Raw genomic sequence first — 21390 nt, 5'->3', positions numbered from 1 at the left:
GCAAGAAGCCACTCAAGCATTGGTAACATTACTAACATCTGGCACTCCTACAAAAGTTCTTCAGGAGCCGAGCATTGAAGCTGTACCACTGTAGATCTCAGCACCAGGCTCAAGTTCATCCAAGGTTGCAAAGGTAATTCACTATGGAGATATAACTCTAGATGAAGAAATAGTGATACCTAAATATGATTATACAACCATTACTTTGGAACAAATAAGCTTAATGCAACAAGCCTTAGAAAAGAAGAAAAATCAAGAAATACTAAGAAAGGAGTATAAACAAAGGCAAGCATTGCAGGAAATAAAAAACATTTTCTTAGATGCTTTCAGTTTGCCTACACCTGAAGAATCAAAGCCAATTTTAGGATAGTTATCAGATATTATGGAATAGGTGAATAATGAAGACCATGATAAAAATGCTAAACTTATGGAATGGTCTACAAGGAAATTTTGAGGGAAAGTTAATGAGAAAATATCAGGTGACATAACACTAGCACAAGTTGAATTGGCTACAAATATTGAGAAAGTGAAGAAGGTACTTGAGAACATACTCCTATTGTACACAAAACTGTGTGATCCCACACTCTTCACACAAGAAACAAGCCATAACATTTTGATTCTAGAAAGCAAATTGAAAATCTCAGGTATGCAATTATCTAAGAATGCAACTCAAAGTGAGAAGCATTTCCATTCATTGCTTCAAACACAAATCCAACTAGCTATGTTAACAATAGAAGAGGATAATATAAGAGCAACATTCAAGCCTCCCTAACCCCTCATATGGAGATACTCCATAAGGAACTAGGATATGCAAAGACTTTGATGAAGAAAGATCCAAATCTTTCTACATTAGATGGACTAGTTCACCTTGCAGTAGAGATAGCAATCCAAATAAAGTCATTAGATGTTGCATGTGACAATTGGGATGCTAGTCTAAAAATCATAATGGAAGTCCACAATTTTTTTTTTGGACAAATACACAATCAATGTATAGAACCTTTGACATGAGTGTCAAAAAGGGGGAGATATAAAGGAAAATAAGATAAATATGCAAGGGGGAGATAAAAGAAAGGGGGAGATAAAGAAAAATAAAGAAAAGGGGGAGATAACCCAAAGGGGGAGCAAACAAAAAGAGAGAGCAAATAGATGAACAATAAAAGATTAGAACTAACGTATATTAGATAAAGAGTATCAACACAATTGAAGTCAAAGAATATCAGCAAGAGACAAATCTACTTAGAATGGAGAATAGATTTTTGGACATAATATAGGCACATTAACTTAGGAGAAGTTACAAAATTTTGAGGTATATAATCTATTACAAAATTTTGAACATTTTGAAATTTTGTATACATGTCGAGTTGTGAATATATTATACTTGAGAAGAATAGATTTGTTATGTACAGATAAGTGTTTTTGACACTCATGTCAAAGGGGGAGATTTTTGATCTCACATTGGTTTTGACAATAGAGTGTTAACACACTTAAGTCATTTACTAAGTTCATGATGAACTAGTAATACACACTAAGTATAATATGTAAATATAGACAATGCCAAGTTGCAATGAGTGACAAGTCACTCAAGTGCTGAGCAGATAGACCATGCCGAGTGATTCAAGTGCTGAGTAGACAATTAATGCTGAGCAATTTAGGTGCTGAGCTAGAAACAAAATTATAGCATGTGCTCAGCATTAGTAACATCAAGTGCCAAGTAACATAGATTGGACATAGTTTTTTGTGATGGCACAATTAGCTATGTAAACCATTTTTATACCGATTTATGGATAGATCTTGAAGTTTTGAAGATAAAGATGAATCTATTTCAATTCCTTATGCAATCACATGCAGCCAATCAGAAAATAGGAAGAGTTAAACGACAAAAAGGATAAATCTCAGCCATAGATTCATACCTAACCCTAAGCCACAAAAGTCTTTATAAGGAAGATGAAGCCCCAAATGTTATAGAGTCTACAAATGGTCAAGAGAGAAGTGATATCAAGGGGTGAATGAATGTATTGTTTAGAGATCATTGAAGGTGACTTAGCAGATCAAAAGAATTGCAGAATTGGTTTACAAAATAGAGCATCGAAGACACGACATTTATATATCAGATTAGAGAGGTTCAAGGGCAGAATTGTGATTTGAAATCAGCAAGTCAAAGTTGTAAGTTGTATCAAATCAGATACTCTACTGTACTCTCTAACAATTATATCAGTTAGGGTAAAATCCTTTGGACTAAGGTTGATTTAACAGTCATTAGAAAATCCTTTAACAGGGTGACATTCCAAGTGAATGTTCTAAAGTCCTTTAAAAAAGCACACTTCTAATAGGGTGTTAAAATCCTCTAACAAGGTGGGACTCAATAGATCTTGTAAGCCTTCAACAGGGCAGACCTTTCATAGGGTAGATCATGTATCATGGTCAACACTTTGTAACTGTAATTGATGACACTTTATTGTTGCAATAGTGAAGAATTGTAGGTGCCACCCCATATTTACCTTCTCATTTGGAGGGTTTATGGGTAATCATATGTGGTGTCAAGTGTGTATGTGCTTACATGTTTTGATGCATTTACTTTACTAGTCATTTTCAATTCATATGTTACATGCATCTGATGAATGGTTAAAAGTTTTAGTTGCTAAAGTTTGAACTTCTGATTTATTGCCCCCACCCCCACCTCTCAGAAGTGTATGGTTCCTATTTGTAATTCCAACAAAAATGGTTCAAAAGCTACAGTTATAGAGATTGAAGCACCCTAAGCCTTATCACATTGATTGGATCAAGGATGAACATAAGTTACTAGTAAGTGAATAATGTATTATGAAACTCAAGATTAAAATATATAATGATAAAGTCTTGTGTGATATTGTGCTTATGGAATTTTCTCACAACTCCTTGGGGAGACCATGGCAATATGATAGAATAGATTTGTATGATGGAATATTACATTGTTATACTATTTGAGCTAATGAGAAAATACAAGTTTTTTTCCTTTGATTGAGGATCCTAGGATTATTATTGTACTATTTTTAGAGTATGTTTTTTTGAGGGAAATGAGATCATCAAGGATTTAAAGATGGAAATTATGTGTTTTTCATAGATTCCTAGGAAGTCAGAAAATAAATTTGAGGATGAACAAGCACCTGAAATTGTAGCATTGTAATAAAAAATCTAAGATATTAGATAAGAAAAATGTACCCAATGGATTACCACTAGTTATAAGTATAGGTCAATATATGGATCTTATAGCTAGAGCTAGTTATCCTAATAAATAACAACATAGATTGACATTTGTAGAGAATAAAGAGTTGAGCAGAAAAGTCCAAGAGTTATTGCAGAAAGGTCTGATTAGAGAAAGTTTGATTCCTTGTCTAGTACCTACATTATTGAAACCTAATAAGAATGGGGAATGCACACTAATTCTACATCTATAAATATGATCAAAACAAAGGATAGGTTTCCATTGCCAAGGATGAATGATATTATGGATTTTTTGAGTGGAGAAAAATACTTTACCAAGATTGATTTGAAGAGTAATTATCATCATATCAAAATAAAAAAAGGAGATGAATAGAAGACTTTATTCAAGACTACTGAATGTTTATATGAATTATTGGTTATCCTTTTGGCGTAACTAATCCATTTAGTACTTTCATGAGGCTAATAAGTGAAATCTAGAGAAATTCTTAGGAAATTTTGTGATTATTTATTTTGATGATATTTTGATGTTTAGTATGACTAAAAAATATCATTTGATGCACATATTACAAGTATATTACAAAGGCTAAAGGAAGAGAAGTTGTTGATTAACTTGAAGATATGTTCTTTTATGAAGGAGGACATAGTGTATCTATGTTTTATTATTTCAAATTGTGGTTTGAAGATGAATCATGAGAAGGTAAATGTTATTTTGGATGAGCCTACACCAAAGAATGCTGGTGATGTTAGATCTTTCCATGAATTGACAAGTTTCTATAGGAAGTTTATGAGAAATTTTAGCTAAGTTTGTAATGCAATGACAAAAAAAATGAGAGGTGATAAAAATGATTATAAGTGGACAAATGTTGCATACAAAACCTTTGAGAATCTAAAACAAAAGGTCGCATATTACCAGTGTTAGCATTTCATGATTTTACTAAAGCATTTCAAGTTGACTGTGATGCAAGTGGGAATGTAATTGGAACTATTTTGAGTTACGATGGTAAACCTATTGCTTTTTATAATGACAAATTGAATGACACTAAGAAGAAATATTCATTTTATGACTAGAATCTCTATGCTATTGTTCAAGGTTTAAAGAAATGGAGGGATTAATTGATACCTAAGCAAATTATGTTGTATATTGATCATAAATCATTATAGTACATGGGTAGTTAGAATAATTTGAAATATTGACATGTGAAATGGGTTGAATACTTATAGAATTTTACTTTTGTGTTGAGACATAGGAGTAGTCAGTCAAGTAGAGTTGTCGATTTATCAAGCAAAAGAAGAAATTTGTTAATTGATATGGAAATTGAGGCACTTGGTTTTTATTTTTTGAAGACTTTGTATGGAATTTATCTTGACTTTGGAGAGACTTAGAACATTTTTTAAACACTAGTAATAGATAATTAGGGTAAATAGGTTGATTATTTCATTCAATAAGACATTTTGTTCAAAGGAATTCAACTAGGCATTCCAAGAGGATCAATGAGGGATAACATAATAAAGGAGAAACATGATGGAAGACTTGCAATACATTTTGCAGTTAATAAAAAAATGATTTTGATCTTTGACAGATAAATTTGGCTACATATATACAAAGATGTTCAAAAATTTGTGAGAAGTTGCATACTTTGTAAGGTTGAAAAATGAACAAGTTAGAGTGTGGGATTGTAGAAACCATTTCCCATTCCTAGTAAACTTAGGAAGATATCAGTATGGATTTTTTCCTTGGATTACTTAAATGATTCTGTCTTTTTTGTTATTGATAGATTGTCTAATATGGCTCCTTTCATACTATGCTAAAAGACATTAGATGTAGTACATTACATACAGAAGATTTGTTCTTTAGAGAGATTGTGAGGATGCATGGATTACTTAAGACTATTGTTTCTAATAGGGATACTAAATTTACTTTTTTTTTCTAAAACTACTATGGAGGAGGTTGAATACTGAGTTGAAATTTGTCTCTACATTTCATTCATAAACTGATGGACAAATCAAAGTCATGAACAAAAGATTGGGTAGCTTGTTAAGATGTTTAGTTTGAGACAGACTTGGAATTGGGGAATTGATTTTGGCACAAGAAAAAATTGAATACAATCACTCTATGAATAGAAGTACCTAGAAGAAACCTTTTGATATTTTTCCAAGCATGCATCCTAGAAGAGTTACTAAATTGAGAGATCTTGATCTTGAGGATAGAAGGACTACTGAAGGCAGAGGGATATACTAATTTGTTGAGAATTTTTAATGATGATGCAAAATATAACCTAAAACATAGTAGCCAAAAGTATAAGGATAAAGAAGATAAAGTGAGGATATGTAAGGATTTCACAATTGGTGATGAACTGATGGTTCATTTGAATGAAGAATAGATTTCCTACTTGAACTTATAACATGATGAAAATGAAGATGTTTTAATCTTGTAGGATCTTTAAGAAGTTGAAAATGGTAATTTATGAAGTTGAATCAACTAATGACATGAATATCTCACCTAGATGTTCAATATTATTATTAATAGGACTATTATGAGTCCAATGATGAAGTAGATGATAAGCCTGGTTATCTTAAGAAGAAGATATATGACATTAGAGTTAGTAAAAGCACTAGAGGAAAAGGTTACATGGACTATTTAGTTTAGTGGTAGAGTAAACAAGTTGAATATGGTTCATGAATTTCTCATTCTGAGTTGGACCATTATGATTTTTCTTGAAATGTTTAGATTCTCTAATGTGGACATCAATTTTCTATGTACCCGAGGTGTTTGATGCATGAGCATCTTGGGTTCATTTGAAATCTTGTATCTATTGGAAATAATTATTCAATTGTATATTGTCATTGATGTTTACACAAATCTCAATATTAACTAAGAAATGTTGAGTTTGCAATATTAACTAAGCAGTCTAGTAATGAAGACTTTCTAGTATTAACCAAGCAATCAATTAATGAAAGGATTCTTGCTTGCAGTATTGACCGAGTGGTTGGGCATCATAGGAGTTTAGTATTGACCAAGTTTTCGAGCAATTAAAAAGTCATAGTGTCAACTAAGTGTTCATCCCAGTGTTGATAGAGTGACAAGATAATGAAATTGTCAAATATTTCATTAATTAAGACTGACTATTTGATTGTTTATTGATGTTTTGAAAGGGTATTCAAGATTATTTTTTGTAGCTTATGATATATAAGAAAGGTCAAGTTGAGAGGACAAAATGTATGTAGTGGAACATGAAAAAGATGGACATGTGAGAAAAGACAAAAAGGAAGAGTAGGAAAGTGTGAAAGATAAGCTGCAAAGAAACATCTAATTAGGAAGGATCCAAAGGTCAAACTAGAATAAAGATCTAAATTTGTAAAGATAATTGCTTCATAAATCAGGTCAAATTTTCATTTCTTTCTAACCATTGTAGCAATAAAGAAATCTCTTACTAGAGTTGAGTTAACATTCATTTTGTAAATCCTCTAATAAGGCGACATTTCAAAATTGAAGTGTTTGAAGTCCTCTAACCAAGTCACTCCTAACAAGGTGATCTAAATCCTCTAATAGGGTCATACTTAATAGTATGTTTTGTAGCCTTTAATAGGGTTGGCTCCTAACAGGGTTCACTTCAGAAGAGTGAAAATTATTGTGACTAGTTGCAAGATGATTTTTCCCAAATTAGGTTTCCACATTAAATCTTGGTTTCATCTGTGTTCATGATTATTTTCTTATGCTTTATATTTCTGCAACTAAGTTACTAAAGGATAAATTAGTTTAATAAATCTTAAGATTTCTTTTAAAACCGAGTGATATAATATTCTAGGTTAACTGAACTTCAGTATTGCATGATAAGTAAAAGATTATTGAGACATGTAAGGGAAAAGGATTTTTTTGTGGTAATTTGATTCACCCCTCCCCTCTTAGTTACTAGCTTACATTTCCAATAGTATCGACCAAAAATAATTTTCTATGTTTTCTATTTTTAGTTTGTTGATCATGTGAGTAGTCTTTTTGTTCCTACTTTGTTTCATTTGCAATCACGTATTCTTAGATTGGATCTATCATGGTTCTTATTTCTTTTTTCATGGTTCTTGATTTTTTATCACTGACATGTTCTCATTCATTCTTCTCATGGCATGTTCTTCATTTACACCTTATGTAATGTGTGGAAATTGTTTTGAGTGAAATTCATGCATGCATGCAATATTTCATTGATTTTCATATGGATTCTTGGATCTTGTGCATACCTATACCTAAGCTCATATATCTTCTTATGATTTATTGTATAGTTACTCATTTCTCCTTGATGGATGTGACCTATTTTTTGTATTACATTTCTTAATTTTTGGAAATGATAATATTTCATCCAACTTGTGTGCCTTGATGGCTATATTATGTAATGAATTAGGTCTCTAGTGGTAGCATAAATATTAGAAGAGATATTTAGATGTTTATCTCTTGATCACTTAAGCTCACATATTGGATATTCTATTTTAAATGAATGTTGCAACTGGGTAGGCTTTATGCCCAATATTTTGTAAGAAAATTACATTGGATCTACATTGACTCAATTCAATTGTGTTGTTCCTACTCTATTTTTTCTTGTGCTTCTATGTGTTTACCCTTGCATCTTGGTTTGGACATCCTCTTTGAGGTTCCTCCTTACATAAACATTAGATCATACTCATAAGACCAAATATCATCATTATAAAACCACAATATCATCATGATGAAAAATCAGAATGAATTCATAATCAGGGTAAAGTCACAATCAAACACTTATTATGTCTAACATGCATAACTAAAACATAATGAATTAAGTTGAAAGTACTTGATTAAATCAATAAAAGTCATGCATATGGATCAAGTTATGACAATGTTGTAGCCATGAGCTTAACAAGACTTGGCATTTGGTGAGGTCATTCAAAACCATTCAACTTCACTAGTAGATTAAGAACCCATTGATTACAATATCCATTGTGTCAACTATAATTATTCAAAAATTTAAGAAATATGAGACCTTTAAAGGAACTAAATTAGTGCCAATGTAGGATTAATCATCCTAAGTAGTCTCACAAAGACATTCCAGACCTACTTCCAATTGAAATCCTTAAATCAATTTCTATATAAATATTTGGAGGAGCTATTGAACTTGAGCCTCTTAAGAAATCCGACCAATACGATTATGGCTCACAAAAAAAAACTCAATTTTAATGTGGAAGAACATGATTTGTGGGATAGTTACCATTTGATGCCTACAAAGTTAAGCACCCTCCTCAATCACAAAGGAACTCAATTTTAATATGTGTAAGAATATGATTTGTGGGATAGTTACCATTTGATGCCTACAAATTTAAGCACCCTCCTAAATCACAAAGAAACTCAATTTTAATGTGTTAGACTATGATTTGTGGGATAGTTACCATTTGATGCCTACAAAGTTAAGCACCCTCCCCAATCAAAAAAAAAACTCATATGTGTAAGAATATGATTTGTGGGATAGTTTCCATTTGATGCCTAAAATGTTAAGAACCCTCCTCAATCACAAAGAAACTCAATTTTAATATGTGTAAGAGTATGATTTGTGGGATAGTTACCATTTTATGCCTATAAAGTTTAGCACCCTCTCCAATCATAGAGAAAATTAATTTTTATATGTGTAAGAACATGATTTGTGGGATAGCTACCATTTGATGTCTATAAAGTTAAGCACCCTCCTCAATAAGAAAGAAACTCAATTTTCATATGTGTAAGATTTGCAGGATAACTATCATTTGATGCCTACGAAGTTAAGCACCCTCAATAAAAAAGAAACTCAATTTTAATATGTGTAAAAATATGATTTGTGGGATAGTTACCATTTGATGCCTACAAAGTTAAGCACCCTCCTCAATAAAAAAGAAACTCAATTTTAAGATGTGTAAGCATATGATTTTTGGGATGTATACTATTTGATGTCTACAAAGTTAAGCGCCCTCCTCAATCGCAAAGAAACTCAATTTTAATATGCACATAAGAATACGATTTGTGGGATAGTTACCATTTGATTCCTACAAATTTAAACACCCTCCTCAATCACAAAGTTAACACCTACAATATTTTAAGAAAGTACAAACCATGGCCCAACCAATCACTATAATGAATTGAGAGGCACCCAAATAATGCTAATGAACGCTGGAAGAATTTTTTGAAGGTCCACTTTGATATCATGTAGGAGTGATAAACCTTCCAAGACAAAATAGCTAAAAATATTTACAATGGAAAGAAATAATTCTTCATCATAAATATAAATTTGAGATGGAATATAATGTACAAGTAGATTTTATATAGAGATAATAGAAGAGATACAAAGTATCAATTAGGTACAAAATTAGGTACACCTAATCTATAATTAATTACCACAAATAGTAATATAGATAAACAATAAATTAATAATAGAATTTATCTAACTTTTCAGAAATTACTTTAAGTAAACTTGAATTTTGAAATTTACTCCAACATTCTTTAGGAAGCCATTATTATCAATTCTTTCTTGTTCTTGTTCTTCTTCCTCTTTTTATTATTCTTTCTTTTTTCATTTAAGCTCTTCTACTTCTTGTATATGTTTTTTTTTGTCCTTTTTGTTTTTCATTTTCTTTCACAACTTTTTATTGTGAAAAAGTTTGAAAAATATAATTTTTTAATAAGTCACACAAATGATTTCAAAATCATCTTAACTTTTTTTAAACTTATGAAGGCATATTCACTTCCCCATAAAGATATTTAGAAATTGGTTGATTTGAAGCTTTGATAGTGAAAATATTTAAAGAAATCTAATTTGATAATAAGTTAATATTTTTTTCTCTATTTTCTTTGAAATTTTACTGTAGCCTCCTAAATAAACTTTTGAACAACCCTTTTAAAATTAGGAATAGATTCACTGAATTGTAGTCCAGATATATGCTCCACAAAACATTTGGGCATTGTTCAATTCTCCTTCTATTATTCTTATATTTTAACTATGGAATCTTTAAAGAACTTCTGAAAAACCTTTTAAACATTAGGAATTATTTTTTTCCTAATTTGAATGGTATATGTATTATTAAAATATAGGGTAAAAACCCAAAATCTATCAAAAATTATCGGATTATACATTTGTTCCTCTAAAACTTGGATCTAGAAGATGTGACTTAGTCCTTGGTTGGAGTGAGCTCAAAGAGATCGTTTCAGTCGTGCAACAAGAGTAAAAACAACATAAATAACAAGTAAATGGAGAGAACCAAGAAATATCAATATTTATTTATAAAAAAAAACAAATATACAAAGGTTTGACAATATGCCTTCTTACAAGTTAGGCTCATACACATCTTCTTGCTAACAATGTTCGATCAGAGACCTTATATCAAATACCTAAGATATCTAACCCTCAATTATAATAACCCACTACCTTAAGAGATATGTTACATTACAATATATAGACATCGTGACATGCAGGCCAACCTCGAGATCAAAAACATTCCACAAGAACAAATAATGTATTACAAAAAAACATGTCTGGTCCAAATCGTAGGGAAAAAATTGTGTAAATCATCTAAAGCTTGTGGTTCTATATTGAGATCATCACATGATCCAAGAACATAGCTAGATGCACTACTAAAGATCGATCATAGATTTCCATCACAAAATTAAAATCCACAAATGATTATGGAGAACTAATAAGAACATGCTACCAGAGAGAGAGAGAGAAAATCACAAATCAATCAATAAATATCTAAATGAGTTAAAAACATAGGAACAGGAACCCTCGATTAGGTCCAGATCATACTTTGAACATCACAAATTTGGTGACTTGAACAAATCAAGAATTGCTTGAATGATAAATGGATTGGAATAAAATGGCAAAACTAGAAACATAATATTTATGGTTAATGCAATATTTCCCTGAATCCAAGATGCCCCTTTACCAAGATGCCTCATTATGTTCCTAAAAGAGTCTCTAAAAGCCAAGAAAAAATTGAAATATATACAATTTTAAAAAATAAACTCCAAAATCAAGGAAAATGAGTTATGTCAATGGTACCAATATCATGTTGTGATACTGTTAATGAATAAGTTTCAAAAGGGGGAAATAATATGAAATATGCTAAAAATAACTAATAGTAATATTCCTAGAAGTTTTGAGGGAGATTACCCCTAATAGTCTTCAACAAGAACTCAATACTCAACATGGTCCTATAGTAACTAACCTATACCATATACATTCCATATTTAACCCTTATATACCACCTATGCTTACTTACATACTTAAATATATCTCATAGGATGACCTAAATGAATATAAATGATCATAATAGTGACCACATGTAGCGTAGTTAAGAACTGAGGTAGCCAAAAGCTAATTAAGTTTATAACATGGTGCACACTATAAGGTTAGGGGCATTAACACTAAAATAATGATGATATATACATTTGTTAGAGTGGGAAGGTTATGGGTCTTCCCTTTATGTGTGTGTTTCTAAATTCTTATATATATGTAATACAAATATCAAGTAAGAGAGTGTTAAGATTTTTTTTAATACTCAAACTTGATAGTTCTAAAATTATTATTATTTAATTAATTAAAGATATAAAAATAATATATGATCTCCAAGAATCATCAAGTAAATAAAATGGGATGCAATGTGAGGACTGGGATATGATCCATTTGTTAAACTATTCTCTATATGAATTTAAATATTATTGTAAACACTAATAGAATATAATGTGGTTACAATAAAAGGTCAAAGTTGAGTATTATGTAATATCTTCCAAAAATAGTTTTCGTGGAATGAAGTAGTACAACCATGGTGTACCTAGGGTTTTCAATTGATCACAAATAATAGTTATGATAGAATTTATGATGTGTAAGGTATATAAAAGGTGAAATATAAAATTTACTTTCCATTTCAAGTGTTTGAGTAGTACATTATAAGGCGCTATATTTTTGCATGAAGATTCAGTTGTTTATTTTGGGCTCATGATTCCAACCACTTATTTTGGAGTTTCTTATGGCTTTTATTTTCTATTTTTTATATACTCAAAGAATAGATGAAAGGTATTATCTAAAGTTATGGGTTTAAGTTTTATGATGCTACTGAAACTATGCAAGGCTAAAGGAAAACATTAATCATATTAATGCATTCATTTTGTTGGGAATAATACAAGATTTCAAATTGGTCATTGGTGGATTTATTTTAAATTCATGATTTATCACATATATATTATTCCAGCTACTTATTACAAAGTTTAGTCAATATACTATATATAGGCACATAAATCCACCAATGACCATGGAGAACTAGTAAGAACATGCTATCTGAGAGAGTGAGAGAGAAAAATCATAGCTAAAGAAATAAAGATCTAAATGAGTTACAAACCTAGGAGTAGGAACCCTAGACTAGGTCTAGATCATACTTTGAACATCACAAATTTGGTGACTCAAACAAATCAAGAATTGCTTGAATGATCAATAGATTGGAATAAAATGGCAAAACTAGAAACACAATTATTTTGGTTGATGCAATATTGCCCTGAATCCAAGATGCTTCTATATCAAGATGCTTCATTATGTTCTTAAAAGAGTCTCTAAAAGTCAAGAAAAAATTGAAATATATACAATTTTAAAAAATAACCTCCAAAATCAAGGAAAATGAGTAATGTCAATGGTACCAATATCATGTTGCGATAGAAACTATTAATGAATAAGTCACAAAAAGGGGGAAATAATATGAAATATGCTAAAAATAATTGATAGTAATATGCCTAGTTTTGAGGGAGATTACCCCTAATAGTCTTCAACAAGAACTCAATACTTGTAACATGACTATAGTAACTAACCTATACTATATATATACCATATTTAAGCCTTGCATACCACCTATGCTAACTTACATACTTAAATATATCTCATAAGATGGCCTAAATGAACATAGATGATCATAATAGTAACCACATGTAGCATAGTTAAGAACTAAGGTAGCCAAAAGCCAACTAAGTTCATAACATGATACAAACTATAAGGTTAGGGGCATTAAAACTAAAATAACAATGATATATACATTTGTTGGAGTGGGAAGGTTATGGGTCTTCCCTTTATGTGTGTATTTCTAAATTCTTATATATATGTAATGCAAATATAAAGTGAGAGAGTGTTTAGATTTTATTTTATACTCAACTTGATAATTCTTAAAATTATTGTAATTTAATTAATTAAAGTTATATAAATAATACATGATCTCCAAGCATCATGGAGTGAATAAAATGGGATGTAATGTGAGGACTGGGATATGATCCATTTGTTAATTATTCTCTAGATGAATTTAAATATTATTATAAGCAATAATAGAATATAACATAGATACAAGGAAAGGTCAAAGTTGAGTGTTATAAAATATCTTCCAAAAATAGTTTAAGTGGAATGAATTAGTACAACCATGGTGTACCTAGGCTTTGCATTTGATCACTTATAATACTTATGATAGAATTTATGATGTGTAAGGTATATAAAAGGTGAAATATATAATTTACTTTCTATTTCAAGTGTTTGACCAATACATAATAAGACAATATATTTTTGCATGAAGATTTAGTTGTCTATTTTGGGCTCATGATTCCAACCACTTATTTTAGAAATTTTTCCTCAAAGAATAGATGAAAATTATTATCTCAAGTTATAGGTTTAAGTTCTATGATGCTACTAAAACTATGTAAGGCTAAAGGGAAAAGTTAATCATATTAATGCATTCATTTTGTTGAGTATAATACAAGATTTCAAATTGGTCATTGGTGGATTTATTTTATTTAAATGACTTCTCTACATGTAGAGTCTAGTCTATGGTTTATATCTGTTGATTAATATTTGTGTGCATCCATTTCATGATTTATCACATATATATGTTAATAAGTTTGATAGCTAAAAGTTAGACATTATTAATATTGTATTGTTTACCTAGTTTTTCAACAAGATTCATACAAACATCAAAGATGAAGGGAAATGTAATAATGAAGTCAACATGAATATAGTATTTCTAATTTAGTTTTGATCCTACGTTGATACAAGAAACATAATATAGTAATATGTTGACATGTTGGACACTCCTACATTGATACAAGCAACATAATATGTTAAGATGCCGACATGTTGCACACTCTTATGTGAAACTTAGGCTCACGATCTCATAACTATCCATCTTTATTTTATCCTTATTCACATTGATTCCTAGATTGTCATCCTACACCTCAAAATCATACTTGATCCTTCTAAATCATTTTAGTATGGAATCTTTTTCTTGATTAATTCCAAGGAGCATGAAAATGACCCTTGAAATCTGAGATGTCATATTCAAAGTCAAAATTTCTCGCCCTTTTATCCTGCCCCTTATAAGACAACTTAATACATTTCGTGGTATAGAAAACATTCATCATCCACTTAAATACACAAAGTATAATATCATGACTTTAAAGGAAAAAAACTAGAACAAACTTCAATTCTAAAAGATAATGGATGAATTACATCTCCATCATCATATAGGTCATCCATAAGTTTGTATTTATATTGTCTTAAGTGTTTTTTATCTATGTAAATTAAATGATTTCCTTATATATTCAAAGAAGTAAAGATGAAATTAATTATTAGATTTTCATTTGTAAAATCACTCTTATACTACCTAATATATTCTCCATCCACAATAATTAACATTGATAATGCAAAGTTTTTTTTTTTCACTTTAGACTAAATATTCATTAGACAATGATAATGGGTTTCTGATAGCAACAAATCATACTAAAACATTATATTTTATCATCCTCCAATTTAATAATCACATTTATTTCAATTCTATTGTCAATAACAAAACCATTTTATGTAAATTATTCTGATTACATTTGTTTAATATATCATACATGAGTGTTTTTCCCTCCACAAACCTGCTATGATTAGATCAAACAAATCACTTTCTGATCCGCGATTGAAGGAGATGATGACGACTAAAAAAGCAAAGCATCACGTATAGCTGATCTTATTCTAGGGTTCCTCAATGCATATTACCAATGTATGCTCTAAATGATGAAAACTGTGTATAAAATTCTTGGAACAATTGAATAGATATTTCTTTACACAGAGATAACATATATTTAAATCAATGTCTATGATTAATGTGTATAGAAATACAATGGTAGGTTGGCCGACTTCTCTCTGTGCCATAGAATTAATATTGAAAAAAAAATACAGTTTCAGAAAATATTTCACCGAAAGGTGTTTTTTGGGAGGAGGGAAGAAAACTATCTTGATGGTTTCTCCCTTCCCAATGATAGAGAGCGAAATGGCATATTCTGTAGATATTATGGCGGTGTCACAAAAAACTATTAAAAGCTGATGAAGTTGTGGGGCAATATTTCTCTTTCAGAAGAGCTTATTATTGAGAAAGATGCAAAACAAATTCTTTGATGGACGAGCATATTTGTTAATGATTTCTTTTCTTTGCATGTGGAATATCTTGGATACTTTAACGCTACAAAACTCTCTGATCATGACAATGTCATGATGCCCAATTTGTCTCTGATAATTCTAAATAGGTGGTGGGAGAAACCCAAATCTTACACTTTTGTAGTTTTTTAAGCAAAAGGCGGTCAGTCTGATAAATAAACACAAGCAACGTCCATTACCACCCTTATTGAATATGGACAATTGTATTCAATTGTATATATTTATTTATCAATGTTTTAGATCACAATCAATAGTCTATAGTCTCATCTAAAATACAGATGAAATAAATATATATTGTTTAATTCATTGTGGAAAACTTATGCCAACCTTCATAGTTTTGCAAGATTTGAGTTTTATTGGTTTTTTAAGCAGCTAAGCATCAGAAAGAAAAAAATGTTGCGAGAACATTTGAATTAGCTTTCAAAGTTCAAAAGTCAATGAACTCTTTATGTTCTCTTTCATGTTCATCGCGATGCACAATTGAATCCAAAAACAAGAAGCTGCAAATTCCTGATTTTGCCTAAAAATGAACCTCAAGAATAGAGAGACAAAAAGAACAGAGTCATGTTATGGCCTTAATGTAACATGTACAAACCATGAAATGAAATAGTACATAAATTGGAAAAGAAAAGCTTGTTGAGGACAAGCATGAAACTCAAATGGAGAACAGAGAAGACTTTGGAAGAAACTCAACAAGGGTGGAATGTTTTGGGGAGTCTACAAAAGAAGAAATATGCAATGGCATTGGTTTGTCATCGCTTTGTCCTTTTGGTTTAAGAGAGCCCTCAGGAGATAATGGAAATAATTCAAGAGTTTGAAATTGTTCATCTTGTTCTTCACCTTCTCCTCGAATGCATTTGATTTCTAGAGTGGATGGATTGAAGGGCTGAGATGTTTGCAGGCAGATTGACTCTGAGCTGCTCTCTGTGTGAAGACTAAGATCTTCATTGGGTGTCTGCCACATTCTGTTCTTACGTTTGCATGAATTAGTAACCACATTTTTAAAAGCCATGTTCATCACACCTCCATCTCCATTGAAAGAATCCCACAATGCACCATTGTTGTTGTTGTTGGGTGATCCAACTCTTAGATCATTCAATGTTTGTTTTTGTGGAGACCCATAACAACTTTTGAATTCAAGATCTCTTTTTATGCCACTAGAAGGCAGCTGTGGTGTTGTCAGATCAAGACCGAATGAAGATAAACCCTGCAAGAATTGAACCAAAACCAATGAGAGTCACTTCTAATGCCAAAATTCCATGGTTTTTTTCATGACCCAAAAGTTCTTTGTATAGTACTTAATACAATGAGTAAGCAATCACCTTAGAGAATGGCATGTTGAAAAAGGAGGAAGAAGTGAAGATAGGCTGAGAAACCTCAGATGCAAATGGCAAATTGTAGAAAGCATGTCCACCTGTTAGAACAAGAATATGTCAGATACTGGGGGCTACACATAACTATGTACAACAAACAAGTTGATGAAGAATATGCAATCTTTCTTCTTATAAAACTTTTGGAGCCAAAAAGAAGCCAGGAAAGAGATCCACAAGAATAAGGTCCACCCTAGAAATGCCATTGTTGTACTATATCGAAACTTTAGGTTAATGACTGAATTTGAAGCCAGCCAACCAAAAACAAGTGTGCAAGAGAATATGTAATACCATTGGAGTTGGATATATCAAGGTCGTTAGTATTGTTGTTTTCTGCCTCGAGGGAGATTCTTTTTGTAGTAGCTGCTGCAGCTGCCAAACTATTTCTTTTTTGTTTCTGTCTTTCTCTTGCTTTGTGGTTTTGAAACCAATAGAAAACATTCTTGCCCTCAATCTTTCCATATTGTCTCAACTGTGCTGTGATATGCTCGATCTGTTCTGCATTGGGTGTCCTCATTCCACCCTTATAAAACATTTCGAGTATTCTTATTTGTTCTGGTGTTGGATTCCACCTTGTTCCAGAAGGATGGGACTGAGCACAGCTTTCTACTTCTTCCTTCAAATTTTGTTGCTGCTGATTGCCTATTCAGGACATACAAAAAGTTCACACATCAGAAACATGCTCTAGACTTTATAAGAAAACAAACTGAATTCGTCACAACTTGGAATAGTTTTTAACTATTCAATACTAGATAGAACAAAGAAACCAAAATGATAGAACAAAGAAACTGTGGGTATATCTAGAAGAAGAAAAAACTGAATTCATCACTGGACCAGCTTGGGATAGTTTAATAACTATTCAGCACTATATAGAACACATAAATAGTTTAGTCATCAATCTATATATTGGTGCATAAACCCACCTGCAATAATCATATGAGTGCAGTCTCTTGGTCTATATAAGAAAAACCAACTGAACTCGTCCCTGGCCCAACATGGAGTAGTTTAATAACTATTCAGTACTAGATAGAACAAATAAACCAAAATGATAGTTTACTCACATGAACGTGGTCTCTGGTATATATAAGAAAAGCATACTGAATTCATCACTGGCCCGACTTGGGATAGTTTAACAACTATTCAGCACTAGATAGAACAAATAAGCTAAAATGATAGTTTAGGCAGCATTCTATAAATTGGTGCGTGAACCCACCTGCAGTAATCTTATGAACGTAGTCTCTTGGTCTATGTAAGAAAAACAAACTAAATTCATCACTGGCCCAACTTGGGATAGTTTAATGACTACTCAGCACTATATAGAACAAAGAAACTAAAGTGATAGTTCAGTCACCATTCTATAGCAAACCCACCTGCAGTAATCTTATGAACGTAGTCTCTTGGTCTATGTAAGAAAAACAAACTAAATTCATCACTGGCCCAACTTGGGATAGTTTAATGACTACTCAGCACTATATAGAACAAAGAAACTAAAGTGATAGTTCAGTCACCATTCTATAGCATAAACCCACCTGCAGTAATCTTATGAATGGAGTCTCTTGATCTATATAAGTAAAACAAACTGAATTCATCACTGGCCTAACTTGGGATAGTTTAATAACTATATAGTACTATATAGAAAAAAGAAGCTAAAATGATAGTTTAGTCAACATTCTTCATATTTATAGATACATAAATCCACTTGTAGATGATAATCTCATGAAAATGGTCTCTGGTTTTATAAGAAACCAACTGAATTCATCAGTGACCCAGCTTATATAGTTTAATGACTATTCATAACAAACTAAAATGAGGCTTTAGTCAGCAATCTATATATAGGTACATAAACCCACCAATAGAGGATAATCTTATGAATGTGATCTCTGGTCTTATAAGAAACGAACTGAATTCTCAGTGACCCAACTTATAAAGTTAAATAACTATTCAGTGCTATATAGAACACATAAACTAGAATGAGAGTTTAGTCAGCATGTACTATATATCTAGGCACATAAACCCACCTGAAGTAAAGTTATGAATATGGGAGTCTCGGTCTTTAACATTAACTTCTTCTTCTTCATCCATCTTGTTAATGCTCTTTCTGTCAAGAAGGCAGGATGCAGCAGACATTGAGAGGTTTTTAGTAGCAGTTGATGAAGAGAAAACTTGGTGGTTGTACTGATCATGTGACTGCGGAGTAGACCAGAGAGATGCATTAGCCATTGGTGTGCTAGTGCTAGTTGGAGAAAGACTTAATCTTGGGACTAGTGGCCTGAATCGCTTATTTAACCCTCCATTCTCACAAGCAAATGACATGCTTGCAACACTATTCATGCTTGCCATTCTAGCATCCATTTCTCTTCTTACTTTTCTTTCCCTCTTTACCCACTTGTAGCCTAGTGAAGCATAACAGACAAGATGGATTTGTGAATGGCCTATCACTGGCAAGAATGGGACTCGGAGTGATGTGAAGTAGGCTTATAAGGAAGAAGGAGAAAGCATCTTTGTGGGTATGGAAGTTGATGAATGAAGGAAGGAAAGGACAAGTAAAGCAGTGGAAGACTAGGTGGACCGTGTGCAATAGCAGCAAGATACTGCTGCCATTATTGATGTTGTTGTTTGATGGAATTTTGTGCCTTGTGCTCATTCAGTGGGGATGGTGCTTGATGTCATTTTGTGCCTTCTTTCATACAAGATTGTACAAGTAGGTGTATAACAGCCTATCTACACTTTCATAGTACTTTCCTGAATGTGGAATTTGTCGGCTAAATTCCTATCAGGAACTGACTATTTTGCCTCCCAGATATCAATAGTAAAAACTTTGAAAACACTATGCATTCTAAAGTGCATTTATAGTAGCTAGGTCCAAGCTTACAGTAGCTCATTCAAATGTCCGCCAATTAATCCAAGATCTGTTTGGGCTAATTCCTACTCATCTGTTACAATCATACAGTGATGATTAATGATATAAGATGCTACTAATTATGCTTTGTTGATTTCAATTCACATATGTTAATCATCACTCAATATAAGGCCGATCTTGATTTGGAGTATTTACCAAAGCTCCTGTTTGCTTTTTATCTTTTTTCTAAGTAATGACATCACTTGTCACAATTACAAGGATGGGAAAACATGGGCGTGGGGATTCACATGCTTTGCAAGAAATTCATCATCATTTTAGCCATCATTCTGATAATGAAAGAGCAATATGCCTATTACTGTCAAGTTTGACTTGATGCGAAAAGGAAGGAGGAGAGAAAAACTTTTTAAAATCCAATTTATTTCAGCTAAGATTAACATCACATCCATTCTCATTTTGCTTCTTCTGAAAAACCCCTCTTCTTGAATCGGCTCCTTCTCCATTGAAAACATTGCTTATGATTGTTCTTTGCTAGTGTTGTCACTGAGGGGCACCTCCATGATAGGTTGGAGTTCTTTACTATTATTCTTGGATCTAGTTGTTCCCTTGCTCATCATGCATTCCTTGCTTTGGAGAAAGAGCTCTTTGACTTGCCCAAGATTCTCATTCAGCATCCTTCATTAATGGCTCCCCTTTTTGAAATTTCGGAGGGAATGTTGCCTAGGTGGCACTAGTAGTGGTGGGTAAACTAACTTTACATGCAATATTCTCCACTTCCACAATGCAATCCAATACACCATAAAATATATACATTATCAACTGTATTGCAAACTCCTAGACTCCTTTTTGAAAAGGAATTACCAAGGATTGGATATGTTTTAAGCAACTCTTTTTACATGCTTGTGGTGGTAACTTTTAGATAACATCACATCAAGCTTAGAATACATGTGTAGAGATACTTTGAAGTTGATGGGACCTGAATTTTTTTTTCTCAGTGTCATGATAACGATTTTGATTTGTGTCAAAGCTTTGAACAAACAGACAACATGATGACATGTACAAATGGTTGACCTTGGAAGAAAGAAGGAATATATTGGAGGCAAAATAGACTATTAAAACAGCTGTGTTATGCTTGGATGCAATTGCACGCTCTCACTCTTATCTTAACTTTAGGAAGTTTGGGTGATCAAAACATTTGTTAATTCGTACGTCACGGATGCCTCGGGCTTAGTAGAGAGTGGAGGAAGCGGTGAGGGTGGGGTGGTGGTGGATACCATCATTCCCTCTTTCTTACTTTCTGCACATTCCCTAGGGAAAGTTAATTTTTTCCTCCCCTTTTCTTTGTGCTCTCCCTTCACACCCATTTTCCATCCTAATCTTATTCATGGGGACCACCCGTCACAATCTTTTGTATAAATTTTTACACTGAGCTTTTCAAATCTATTCCAAATCTGCTTTATGACTCTTGTACTTTGGA

At 32.0% G+C, this 21390-nt stretch overlaps 1 protein-coding gene across 1 annotated transcript; it reads right to left on the bottom strand.

Annotated features, from left to right (window-relative positions):
- Positions 1–16232: 16232 nt before the first annotated feature.
- LOC149549162 (uncharacterized) lies at positions 16233–19523 on the bottom strand. Its single transcript, XM_089792579.1, has 4 exons — positions 19075–19523; positions 17348–17698; positions 17009–17100; positions 16233–16893 (listed from the first exon to the last, which is right to left on the bottom strand). Exons 1-4 carry the CDS (start codon positions 19406–19408, stop codon positions 16342–16344), a joined length of 1329 nt encoding a protein of 442 aa, XP_089648705.1. The 5' UTR covers positions 19409–19523; the 3' UTR covers positions 16233–16341.
- Positions 19524–21390: the final 1867 nt, after the last annotated feature.

Source organism: Cupressus sempervirens, chromosome 7, assembly GCF_028749045.1.
Source record: "Cupressus sempervirens isolate cs-2001-9-10 chromosome 7, ASM2874904v1, whole genome shotgun sequence".
Lineage (NCBI taxonomy): Eukaryota > Viridiplantae > Streptophyta > Pinopsida > Cupressales > Cupressaceae > Cupressus > Cupressus sempervirens.
The sequence above is the reverse complement of the archived record's forward strand: the minus strand, read 5'-3'. Positions and strand labels throughout refer to the sequence as shown.

Bases quoted from the DNA above. Each gene is read 5' to 3' on its own strand.
- LOC149549162 (XM_089792579.1), bottom strand. From the start codon at position 19,408: ATGGATGCTAGAATGGCAAGCATGAATAGTGTTGCAAGCATGTCATTT. The intron at 17,699-19,074 runs GTGGGTTTATGT...TGTCCTGAATAG, and splicing joins TATTCATAACTTTACTTCAG to GCAATCAGCAGCAACAAAAT. The intron at 16,894-17,008 runs GTGATTGCTTAC...CAATTCTTGCAG, and splicing joins TCAACATGCCATTCTCTAAG to GGTTTATCTTCATTCGGTCT.